Source organism: Diadema antillarum, unplaced genomic scaffold (genome assembly GCF_040938485.1).
Source record: "Diadema antillarum isolate AM-2024a unplaced genomic scaffold, OU_Dant_1.0 seq00001659_RagTag, whole genome shotgun sequence".
NCBI lineage: Eukaryota > Metazoa > Echinodermata > Echinoidea > Diadematoida > Diadematidae > Diadema > Diadema antillarum.
In genome coordinates, this window is record NW_027272359.1 from 1,223,996 (window position 1) to 1,236,910 (window position 12,915).

The 12,915-nt window shown below is 38.6% G+C and overlaps 1 protein-coding gene across 1 annotated transcript; it reads left to right on the top strand.

The window, feature by feature from the left end:
* The first annotated feature begins 3,908 nt into the window (after positions 1–3,908).
* LOC139711446 (aqualysin-1-like) lies at positions 3,909–12,676 on the top strand. Its single transcript, XM_071623328.1, has 9 exons — positions 3,909–4,016; positions 4,618–4,740; positions 6,541–6,664; positions 7,919–8,031; positions 8,493–8,631; positions 9,337–9,521; positions 10,689–10,860; positions 11,793–11,901; positions 12,637–12,676. The coding sequence occupies exons 1-9, from the start codon at positions 3,909–3,911 to the stop codon at positions 12,674–12,676; spliced, it is 1,113 nt and encodes a 370-aa protein (XP_071479429.1).
* Positions 12,677–12,915: the final 239 nt, after the last annotated feature.

Consider the following 12,915-nt stretch of genomic DNA (forward strand, 5'->3'; position numbering starts at 1 on the left):
TGTACCTGCATGGTTGGTGATCACTAGCGAGGATCACTAGCGGGTTCACCATCCGAAGCAGAGGCGATGGCACCAGATGTACACGACTCCATCACTGGAGACGTGTGAAATTATCTGATGTTATTTGTATTCTATTCACAATGCAAATTTTATCATATGTCTGGAATCAGTATTTTCATCTTATCATGACCTAGCTGTCCGTTGACCCAGGCAGCTTACGGCATGACCCATGCAGGAGAAAATAGAATAGCATGCAGTTGCCTGACTGTTTCCAAAACGTATGTCAAGTTGTAGTTTCATCGCCGTCTGGTAGGAGGTGCATGGACGTAAAGATAAAATTGGAAATAGAAGCTGTAGTTGGAATAGAGGAGGATGTTGGATGTAAGACCAGTAGAAGTGGATGTGGTAGTGGAGCAATAGAAGTTGTGCATAATATAATAACTCATGTAATGATTAACCTTACTATTGTAAGTAAAAACAGATTATGGCTTCGAGAGAGGGTATACTCTACTGATTATGCAATTATCAAACGCGTTGATGATATCAATGAAGCACTCGTTAACAAAGAACAAGCTATTGAAGACATATAAAAGGGTACATAGTAAAGCCTTTGACACGATTTGTCATAAAATTATACTAATAAAGTTTCATAATTTCGGCGTTAGAGGCACAGCTCTCTCATGGTTCAAGAGTTTCTTATTTAACCGCAACCAAAATGAAAGCATCCAGCATTGTCCAGTTGCGAGTCCACTGATTTTTATTACTCTACTGTATACTAATTTGGTTTTTAAATACGGTAACTTATGTCGACCATAACTGAGGGGGGGGGGGGGTGGGGGTGGGGGAGATGATGGGTTTCCTTCCTGAAATAAGGAAACAAACCAAGTCACTGAGAGATTGAAAGAGCGAGAGGGAATAAGACAGATACAGGTTTTTGTTGTTGGTGTGTTTGTGGGTTTTTTTTCAACGGAAGAAGTACAGATCTCTGGTTTGAAAGTACTGAAAGTAGGGAGGCAACAAAATAACATCAATTCCGTTAAATCTTGCTTGTGAAGTAATTCTAAGTTACGTGTATTGTGTAAGCCTACTCTCTGTTCTGTATGCAGCCGCGCATGCGTGTTAAGAGTAGTTGACCATCCAAGTGGCGCATCGGTCATGTGGTTGTTCATCGATAGCAAGGATCTCCGGGTTCAACATCCGAAGCTGAGGCGATGGCACCAGGTGTACACGGCTCCATCACTGGAGACGTGCACAATTATCAGATATTATTCACTTCAATATTCACAAAGTAAAGTGTTTATGAATATGACATATCTTATGTCTGGAATCAGCATGTCAAACGTGTTTTTCTCCTCACGTGGCTATACATCAGCACGACCACGTTACCATGCGTGATCTGAACAGCATCCATTACATCATCATATTTTTAAAGTTCGACAACTTATTTTAAAGTGCTAATCTAAAGCAAGGAATTGCAGAGCAATTCTCCTGACTCAGAGTCTCTTAACTAAGTAAAAAGTCGTCATTATTTTTTTAAAAGTTCGACAACTTATTTTAAAGTGCTAATCTAAAGCAAGGAATTGCAGAGCAATTTTCCTGACTCAGAGTCTCTTAACTAAGTAAAAAGTCATCATTATTTTTTTTTAAGTTCGACAACTTATTTTAAAGTGCTAATCTAAAGCAAGGAATTGCAGAGCAATTCTCCTGACTCTGTGTATCTTTACACAGTAAAAGGTCTGCAGTTACAAGAGCAAACTCCGCAATATACAAAATGAACCTCATGAATGGATATAATGCATTGGTAATCAATGGTTAAACCATACTCATCGGTGTTGATGCAGCCTTGGGCATTTGAAAGAGTACATTCTACCCTTGAGTGGTAGCTGGTCCACACGGTTAACTGTGTACGTGACAACCACCACTCCAAGTCTGCTTAGGCAACAGTTTTGGAGACTTTCCTATCAATTGCCATGAGTTTAAAAAGTATAGATAAAAGAAACTTACTTGTAAAGAAGTACATAATTTCGTCAAGTCATGTCGTACTTCGACCGAAGAGATTTCGGTATAATTTATATATTTCCTTGTCTTCCCATTAAGTCACGATGTTAGCATGTGTTTGTACCTTATCATTCAATATACATAGCCCAGATATTAGCCAATGAAATTTGAGTATCTGACTTGAAGTGTTTGTATTGTGGCGCGCCGTTTGGGAACAGGACATCTTGCCACGGCTGCATCAAAAAGTATAAATGTTGCCATCTGACTGCAACTCTTCATCAGATCTGCCTTGAAGATCGCCCTCTACTGACCTCTTGAAGAGTCTGCTCGACACCAGCTCAACCAGTTCGTCACCATCTCAACCAGTTCGTCACCAGCTCAGCCAGTTTGTCACCAGCTCAACGTTGCAAGGTGAGTCTTTACGAGGTGAGCTTCCCTTTCCTTATAGAAACTGCTATCATATTAGGAAATGACGAGGTGCTATCAATTCACAATAGAGACAATCCAACTTTTCTCGCAAATGTGAATAGACTACTCTCTAAAAAAAATCGAGTGAAAATATTCACTCTTAAAGGAGTGAATACAAAAAAGAGTGAATTTAGAGTGAAATTGGAGTGAATTTTGAGTGAAAATGTTCATTTTCACTCGTTTTAGAGTGACCTCAGGGATCACTCCAAAATCTTCAAGTGATCCTTGAGGTCACTCCAAAATGAGTGAAAATGAACATTTTCACTCAAAATTCACTCCAATTTCACTCTAAATTCACTCTTTTTAGTATTCACTCCTTTGAGAGTGAATATTTTCACTCGATTTTTTTTAGAGAGTACTCAGCATCTCTAATATCTTCAAATATCATCAGTTACTAATGCTGAATACTATTTTTCTGAAAAAGAAATCTTACTAAGACCTAACAAGCAAAACGTATAAAAATGTTTGCTAGTTTCCTTTTCGTGAAGATGTGCCTATCATTCCGCTCGACCATAAAGTGATATCGATGTAAAGCGCAGTGAAACCACTAAATACTTCGTAAGAGCGCTGAACCAAATATATTATCAGTACATATAAGCGGAAAAAGGCAATCCAACTTTAGCTATGGAGAGCACAATGTTTGTTGTGAGGACACAAGAACTCTTCTTTTTTTTTCTGTTGTACCTAATCACATTGACAAATATCATAATATACATGGCATGTCTGAGCACATATACTTAAGAAACAATAACAAATTGCACTTTTCCAAGTTTGTGTGTTATCCTGAAGGAACATTGAATATCTCACGGAATGGATGACATCTGTCCATGATGAAATAGTACCCTTCCAAATTTTGATATCCTTTGTGTGTGTGTATGCGTGTGTGTGAGTGAGTGTGTGTGTGTGTGTGTGTGTGTGTGATATCCACTATATACGTCGAAGTTAAGCAATCAGTTGAAATAAAACATAGCTCGACGCAAGAATTTCATAAATTTGAACATAATATAAGAAAAAGCCGTATGCGCTGCATTCATCATTCATGGGCAGAGTCTCCGCACAGGGGAATTTATCCCAATCGTTACCATTTTTATTCACTGAATACAGATGAATGACACATGGAGCTAAATATTGGTTGATTCCTTGTCATCCACTCAAAGTTTTAATATGTCCACTATGAAAAAAAAAACAGTCGGATCCATCGTATCTCTGCGAATCCCTACGAACAGTATAGGGAATATAACGAACCTGAAACATGTTCTAAACGATTAACAACGGATGCCAACGTATCTTCGAATTTTCGTACTCGTTGGGCATTCGTTGGTTCGTGTATGACACGGAAACCGTAAACCTCCCTCCCTCAGCTCCTTCCGCCCGCCCCCCCCCCCCCCACGCCATCCAACCTTTCTTCTACTTCTCTTTCTCTCTTGACTTGTGCAGACATCATGTTGACCTTCTTTGCAATCCTCCTCGTGGCAGCCGCCTCGGCCGAGCTCGCCCCGTTGTACCGCAACTCAGAGCCTATCCCAGGCAAATACCTCATCAAGATCAGGGTAACTTTGAAGAACATAGGCCTCAGTTGATTAGTGTTAATCTATACCAATTAATTTAAACTAATTTAATATTGTAGTACACTAAATTGATATTAATTGATACTTGATTTCATGCTTCAAGGATACGAGTCTCAGATTTTTTCTCAGAAAATTTGACAAAATATTATGTTTCTTCCTCGGTGAAACAAACGCATTTAACTGAAAAGATTCGACACCGTCCCTAAAAGAGTAGTAACACTTACATCAAGTATTCAATGTGACTGACGAGATTATCGCTATCTTCAAAGAACCATCATTTTCAGCAGAACTATAGAACAATTCTGAAGCTGCAAAATTGGCGTGTATTAATCAACACTAGTCTTATGAAGCGATCTATTATGTGATAGCCTCAACTGTCATGACTGTCCTTTGTGAGAGGAAACGTCATTTTCCCCATACAGTTGAAATATAATACCTCAGAAGTGAGGATTGGTTTGTTGCAATGAAACTTCACGGTGCAACTAGTCAGTAACACTTTGTTGAATCATGTGCATTTAGTCCAGAAGTTGATTAATGAGTGGAGTAAATAATCTGACGTGTCATTGTCTGGAAACGCACCCAGGACGAGTACAACCTCGATGAGATCGCCTCTACTGTTCGCATCTCTGGTGGGCGTGTCGGAAACATTTGGCGTCACGTCGTGCATGGATTCGCGGCCGATTTGGAGGATCGTATCCTAGAAGTTGTGAGTGCATTCTATTTCTTTCGAGGGAACTTGCATTTTTACCCTTGGAAATGAATGACCAATGACCAATGACCAATGACTATTCCATGTCTTTGGAAATCTCTACCGATTTCGCTTCGGACTTGTAACAACCTCGATACCTTCAAATCAGGACAGAAGACCCAGCAACTTTATCAATAATGTGTGACACATTGTGGGAGTCTGTCGCGTTTGAATGTTCTACAGACAAGTGACGCCTTATAACAATAATAATGATAACGATAATAATAATAATAATAATAATAATAATAATAATAATAATAATAATGACAATAATAATGATAATAATAATAATAATAATAATAATAATAGAAATGATATTATTAATAATGATGATAATATAAAATAATGCTTTATCATAATTATTATTATTGTTATTTCAATACCGTTCATCATCATCACCTTGACCATTCTCATAATTCCTAACTGGATTAAGGACTAAGTCCGGCTGACAAAATCCGTACTGAAATTCATAGATCTTCCCGTGTTGCATAGACAAATTTTGTACCCCCATTTCACAGAGATTTTCTCTCATCGGTCTTTCATCGGAAGCAAAGTTTATCGCTTCCGATCACCAGCCGAAGTGAGATCACAGTCCGATGAATGCGACTTGTGTTTGTCGACTATCAGGCCAGCGTCAGACATGTCGGGCGGTGATCCGAGGAGGCAAGATCGTCCTATGAAGATCACGTGCCGCACGTCTGACATTCACCCGATAGTTGACCAACCAATTCGGATTCCTCAGACTGAGATCCGATTCACTTCGGTGGGTGGTCGGAAGCAACAACCTTTGTTTCCGATAGTGGCCAAAGAGAGAGAGAGAGAGAGAGAGAGAGAGAGAGAGAGAGAGAGATAGGGAGAGAGATCTATGGAATGGGTGTATGACTGCACACAGTGGACGGCGCTTTTTCTCGACATTCCACCTTCTATAAAAATTGTTCAGGTATCATCTTACATTCCAGCTTCCGCTGCTGAAACATTTTGCCTTTCTTTTTTGTGTTTTGAATTGTTTTTCTAAGTCCGATAACATGTTGCTGCAATGAACAGTGATGGTGATTTCTGCTTTGCCTTTAGAGCATTGAAATAATGTCCTCAGAAAAAAAAAATTATAGTCTTTATTCAAGAAGGACGAAACATTGAAAAAGAACCCAAAACAAACAAACAAACCAACAAATAAATAAATAAATAAATAAAAAACACCATGTTCCCAGGGGCCACGGCAGTCAGTCAAATTTCAGTCCACCGTGAACAAAACTCGGGATGGACGTGAGACAACGCGATGGGTGGGATGGGCACACGTGACAAGTCGTGGTTGGTGGATGTTGTGTCGGATTTTGTCAAAAAAAAAAATGTCATGACAGTCAATAGGCTGTGCAAAATGAGAAACCTTGTAGGTCGTAATAAAACGGAGCGAACGCAACAAAGCGTGACAGTACATGATAGGAGGCTGTACGGAGTGAGACGTGACAGAAAATATTGCGTAGTCTAGCCTGACAAGACGTCTGATAGCTATACGTTCAACGAAACGAGGAATGGAATTATGTTTCGCGCAAACGTGACCGCTGAGGACATCGAGTAAAAGTATTTTAGTGGCTACATACTAAAATGGTGGTTGGTGTTTGGTGTTTAGTAGGGAATGCCTGTCCGCCAAAGTTCATTGTGACCTGAGTCCTTTTCTTCCACGTTTTGTGGTATTACGTTGGACATGTGCTAGACACAATGTTGACACTTATCGTATATCCTGTATAACCCTTTCTGTAGGTTCGGAGTCTGCCTGCCGTCGAGTACGTGGAAGAGGATGGCGTGTACCGTACTCAGGTCACGTGGGGTCTTGACCGTATCGATCAGAGGAGCCTTTCTTTGAACAACAACTACAGCCCACGAGGTACTCAACTTGACCTAGCATTCTTTCCAGGCTAGCAGATATAAAGCATGATTATCATCTGTCACGATTGCGGAACATCTTTGTTTGTCGTGCTTGTAGATTTCAAATTATTTTTTGGTGCTTTGTTGTCATAGGGTGGAGATAAAGGGAACCTGATGCATGCATAAGTTTCAACTTAAAATACTCGCATCGGCAAGAATTAATTTAATTGTAGTAGGTCCCTATTCTCCCAGAAAGATAAACTCCAAAAACTAAAAAGATGCGCTACATCACATTCAATGCAGATGTGTAGGTATGGATTTTGTGACAATCTATGTAGGTTTTGCGTACAGTGGTTAGTCTAAAACCAGCATGGATGTAAAATTCCCCAAACTTCTTTTATCTATGTGTTGCTTGAAGATTATAGAGATTTTAAGGCTGTTATTGATCTAAGGGTAGGCTTTCTCATTATTTTAGCAATAAACATATAGCGAGACTTCTGTGGGAACAAGGAACAAGGTGTATGGATACTGATTATCCTTCAGACTATCATGGATCGTGTGTGATGATGTGATTTGCCAACGTTTTCCTCATGTAATTCGTAATCATTCTGTCTAAATTATTATCTATAATAAAGCTACATGGGTATAATTTACAAAGTGTATAAATACAAACGTGTGTGTGAATGTGTTTGTGTATGTGCCTGAATACCACTCAACCAGATATGACTTCCTGTGCTCATGGACTGTAGGTCCATGCTGCGCTTTACGAATAAGCATAGATTTGCATGGACTGCAAGCATCATTTTACTTAAATGTCTTCATTTTATGAAACTTATGCACACAAAAGTTTCAATTTCCAGTGCACTGCAAGAAGTTCAACTTTGCGTTTCCCGGGGAAAAGAAAAACAACTACAAAAAACCTAAAAAGACGAGCTACATGCTGCATTCAAATGGATATAAACTGCAGGCATGGATCTGTGGCAATGTAAAATGGGTTTGCATTTAAGGTTAGATTAATACCAGGATTGATGCAAAATTTCTCAAAACTGTGTTTATCTAGTATTAGGTTTTCTCTCCGCTTCGGTATTTTCAATAGAAACTTTAAATCAAAGTGAGGTAATCTTATAAGTAAAATCATTAGTTAGAAAGTTATAGAAGTATGAAATCAGAAACTTGAGTGTTCAGACTTTTGTGGTAACGGGAAACAAGGTGTATATAGATATTCATTACCTTCACACTCTCATGAATTGTCTAAATGTTTTGTCTTCTACAGGAACCGGCAGTGACTACACTGTCTGGGTGATTGATACTGGGGTCCTCGATACCCACAATGATTTCGGAGGTCGTGCCGAACAAATAGCTAACTATGCCGGCGATAATAAGAATGTAAGTAGGACGGTCATTGACGAAACACGTCTTTCATTTTGACAATGGCTCGACGAAGAGGAAGACAGGGTGGTGATTGGTGGATAACTTGCGGTTTATATGACCCAAATCGAATATGACCAAATTTATCTCATGTAATTCATATTCATCGTGTCTAAATGAATATCCATATGAAGCTACATAATATCTATGGGTAGCTCTATATAGTTATTGTAATATGTGCGTGTGCTTCTGCATGTATACCTGACTACCACTCATCAATTTGTGCTTTATATACGAATAAACATAAATTTGCGTATAGACTACAAACGTCATCTGAAAACAATGTGCTCATATCATGAAACCGTGAATTATATAGTTTTCAAGTTCTTCAAATAGGGAAGAGGGAATGGCTAAGGTCGTTCCATACTGTCTTGAAAAATAAACATTTTTTATATTGTGTCTTCTCTTGACAACCCCAGTACGACTGCAACGGACACGGCACTCACTGTGCAGGAACGGTTGGATCCAACACCTATGGCGTCGCTACAGCGGTCAGCATAAAGGGAGTGAAGGTGCTCGGATGTTGGGGATCTGGAAGCAACAGTGGAGTCATCAGCGGTAAATCAAATCGTGGCTTCCTCCTCAACCTCACTTACATTCCTCTATTATCATAATATGTCTCGACTGTCTCCAGTGTCAAGAATCTTGAATTGAATTGAATTTATTTGTTCAGCATAAAAAACAACAACAGAGAAAGACATTGATTAACAATCATGACAAGCAAAGAGTAAAGACGGATCTTTTGAATACATAAAAGCTGAAGGGAAGCAGCCAACGAGGAATTAAAAGTTTCCTTAAAATCTGGCCGACCCAGATAATCAATTTAAAAAAAGATGCATTGGTGGTAATCATTTTCATATTTATAAAAAACGAGATGAACAAATATACTGATATAAGAACAAAACAAAAAGGAATACAGCATGATACACAAAACACTACATTTACATTGCGAACTAAACTAAAGTCGCTTCATGGTAGCATACTGGTATCATGAGAAAGCATGCGTATAGTCCTCCATCAATACTTATGCCAATAATCTTTAGCCTTCGCAACTTTGTACTTAAAGAAAGTGTCAAGAAAAATTACACACATAGGTGAATGTTCAATATAAAGGAAAATAGGAAAGGATTATCGTACATGAATGACACCATCAGTATATATTACGGCATGTAATCAAGCCATCTGTGGAGCTGCCATCACCACAACTTTGACACAAAAGAGTTTTTTGATGAAAAAAAAAATCGATGCTTTCTGTTTCTCCAGGAGTGGACTACGTTAAGGCAAATGCTGGAAGTAAGGACGTTGCGTCCATGTCACTTGGAGGCGGTGCATCCACTCTCCTCGACAATGCTGTCAACAACCTGATCAACTCTGGAGTTCCCACGGCTGTGGCTGCGGGCAACGATAACGCAAACGCCTGCAATTATTCACCTGCTCGTGTCACAGCCGTAAGAAACGCAATTTTCCATCATATTGTCCATGTTATGAATTAATATTAATGAGAACCACACCAACAGACTTTCACCTGTAAACAGCGTGACTTTGTGCTACAATGAGGCATTTTATACCCAAACTGGCTTGATATTTATTCACCTACAAACAACTTGTTACTTTTCCATTGCATCATTCTTCCAGTAATTGTGATATAATAAGTTTCAAAAAGTGTCAAAGTATGAACAAACCTCTCGTGTTTTAAGGCAAAATATACCTTGATTAAATAAAAGCAATGGCTACTGACTATGACAACTGTCAACACGTATGTGCAAAGCAAGCCAGTTATCTATTCTGACGCCCTATGTGGGTAGTGATAGTTTTCAAAACTGTATAGGGGTCAAATTACACAGACACGTAGCTGAGGTAATACGATATATAAGCATCGATGGTGCTTAGATCTGCAACTTCCATCTCTGCAAGAAGATTTGCCAGGCTTTTTAAACATTAAAATAAGGTGTTTTAAGTCAAAATATTTATTTTCTTTGATTTCATTTAAATCACTATAAATGATGAGATGTCCCAAACAATGAAACTACGTACTTAAATGGAATTAAATGGATGGAAACAGCAAAGATCAGTTATCATATTGAAGCAAACTTTTTTAACATCTCTAACACAGAATCAGATTTATTCAACAATGATAACAATGCACGCTTTTAAACTGCCAAAGTCACAGTTTAGCAAGCAGTTTGCCCATTGCAACAGATTTCTTTGCGTGGTCATGATATTTATTGGTGTAGAAGAGCGCATCTATACAAACCCTCTCCCCAGAGAGTTGAGAATGAGCACTGTCAGTGCTGGTTGGAAATAATGTATCCAGTGACCAGGGTAATGATAGTCTGTAAAGGGCATTGAATTACAAACATGTGTGAAATGGCCAATATAAAACCAGGTATTCTTATCATTATTTTCATTATTATTGTTATTATTATTATTATTATTATTATTATTATTATTATTATTATTATCTAGGGTTTGGAAAATCAGTCTATATTTTTCATAGGATATGAAGCACATAAATGAACACCCCTCTCCCTCCCCCCCCCAAAAAAAAAACCCCAACAGTTTGGCATAGCATGGCTAATAAAAGCTATGACTCTCTTCGTTGTGTTACATCGCAGGCTATCACTGTGGGTGCCACCGACAGTAGCGACAATCGATCCTCCTTCTCTAACTACGGTTCCTGTCTCGACATCTTCGCTCCTGGTACCAGCATCACCTCCTTGGGTCACAACAACAACTATGCCACCAAGACAATGAGCGGAACGTCTATGGCTTGCCCGCATGTTGCAGGTACGGCCACACACACACAAACTACACATTTTAAGTCGATCTTAGATCTCAATGAATCAATTCCATCCAACCTGTACGATGTACTGTCGCGTCACGTTAGTATCTGGAAATGGTCATCGAATAACGTTGAAAGCTATCATTTTTAGATATACGTACGTGGTTATTATTCATCTGCATATTAAAGTTTGCTTTGTTGAAGTACATTTTGTTGTAGTCGTCCTTATCAATGTATTCCATAAATAGCATAATGTTCTGTCTCGTCTGTGTGGTATAAGCAACCTATCATACAGCGATGATGTTTTAGTGTATTGGGTGTGTTGGCTAATGTAGGGTTAGGGTTCGAGTTCCATACCCCTTATCAACAAGTGTGAATTAAATAATTCCAATACTATAGGCTCATATATATTCGTCACAATCAGCATCTCATATAAATTGCATACACTCGGCTAAATATATGCCGATGATGTCACGCCGGCCTAACTGCTTCAGACACTATACTGCGTATGATTGCTACATACATGTACCTTTGCTAGCACTGTTACTATGTATTCTCATTCTACAACTTCTGCCGGCATCACTGCTTGTTTCGTTTTTACTAACATGCCTACTGCTACTAATGCTGTTGCCTTTTCTGCCCCTGGTGGCCTACTCCTACTTCAAGTATGGATATTTACTGGCTGTATTGTTCCTGAAGACTGACATATCGCATTCCAACGATCTGTCCAATATGAGCTGACGATACATTCAGTTTGGGAAAGTGATAAGAAAACAGACTGTGTTTCAAACTCTCGCTCACACACTGATGCCATTGCAGCTATTTGTAGGCTTCTTAAAGCGCATGGTTGATTTAGATGATTTTAACATTGTATGTTGTTCACATTAGCGAACAGAATTTGTACTTTAGCCTCTAATTCGTTTGTTTGATATTTCAGGCGCCATAGCTCTGTTTGGGACGAGTACAACATCTATGCTTGCTGACGTAAGCACCAATAAGATCTCAGACGTTCAAGGATCTCCCAACAAGCTGCTGTATGTGCCTAGGTATGTATGACACCTTTCAGACATGCATGATATTTAAATCGACTTGGAAGGGTGCTTTTCGAACTTTCTATTGTTGCTTATCTGAATAAAAACAAAATATACACGTGATGCAAATGCAAACAGACTGTAGCCTAGAGTTCAATAAAATCTGACATAAGACTGTGTTAATGACATTCGGACGTCACAAATTCATAAAACAACATTATCGGCAGCAAGCACATAATATACATGATATGCCAAGAAGATGAAGTGATAATACCATCTCCTGACAATTATCGATTGGCTTGTTTACAATGTAATTACAATCATTTCAACTTTTGGTTTTGGTTGACAGTTTAGTAGATACAACTCATTCCCTTTAAAAATCATTGATACGAAGTCATTATACAATCTCCCCTGTAATGTTGCTAGAAGTCATTTTAATCAGTCTAAGCTACTCAGTTTGATTTCACATAAAGTGTGCAAGTCTATCGGAGACCTGTACAGCTATATATGGCATCATCATCATCTCAGCTGATTCACCTTTTGTTTGTTATTGATATCAGTGTTTGGCGAAAATATATGTGAAACATCGAATTTTCATGACTTTCTTATTTTACCCTATCCGATTTCTATGACATCTCTTATGCTGTTTGTTTTGATGTGCTCTACTTAATGATGTAATGTTGGGCAAAGTGGATTTTTACTGTAATCAACACTATATGGTTTGTTTCTTTCAAATTGACGTACATGTAGGTTAAGGGAGAGCTTCCTCTCGGACCAAGGCGTGACGTAGCCACGGCTCTCCGCCCATTGGCCTTCAAGCAGACGATAATTATGAGATTACAACGAATTTTCTGAAATCCGAAACTACTTATAATCATCAATGACTCACCGTTACTTCGTGAAAAAAAAAAATGCAGTAGATTTCTATTGGGTGTACTTTGCGCTAGTCTTACATTGTCAAAACTTACGGACCTGCATTCATTTTATCAATGTAAAACTGGAAATTATAAGTTTTCTTGTAAAATTTGG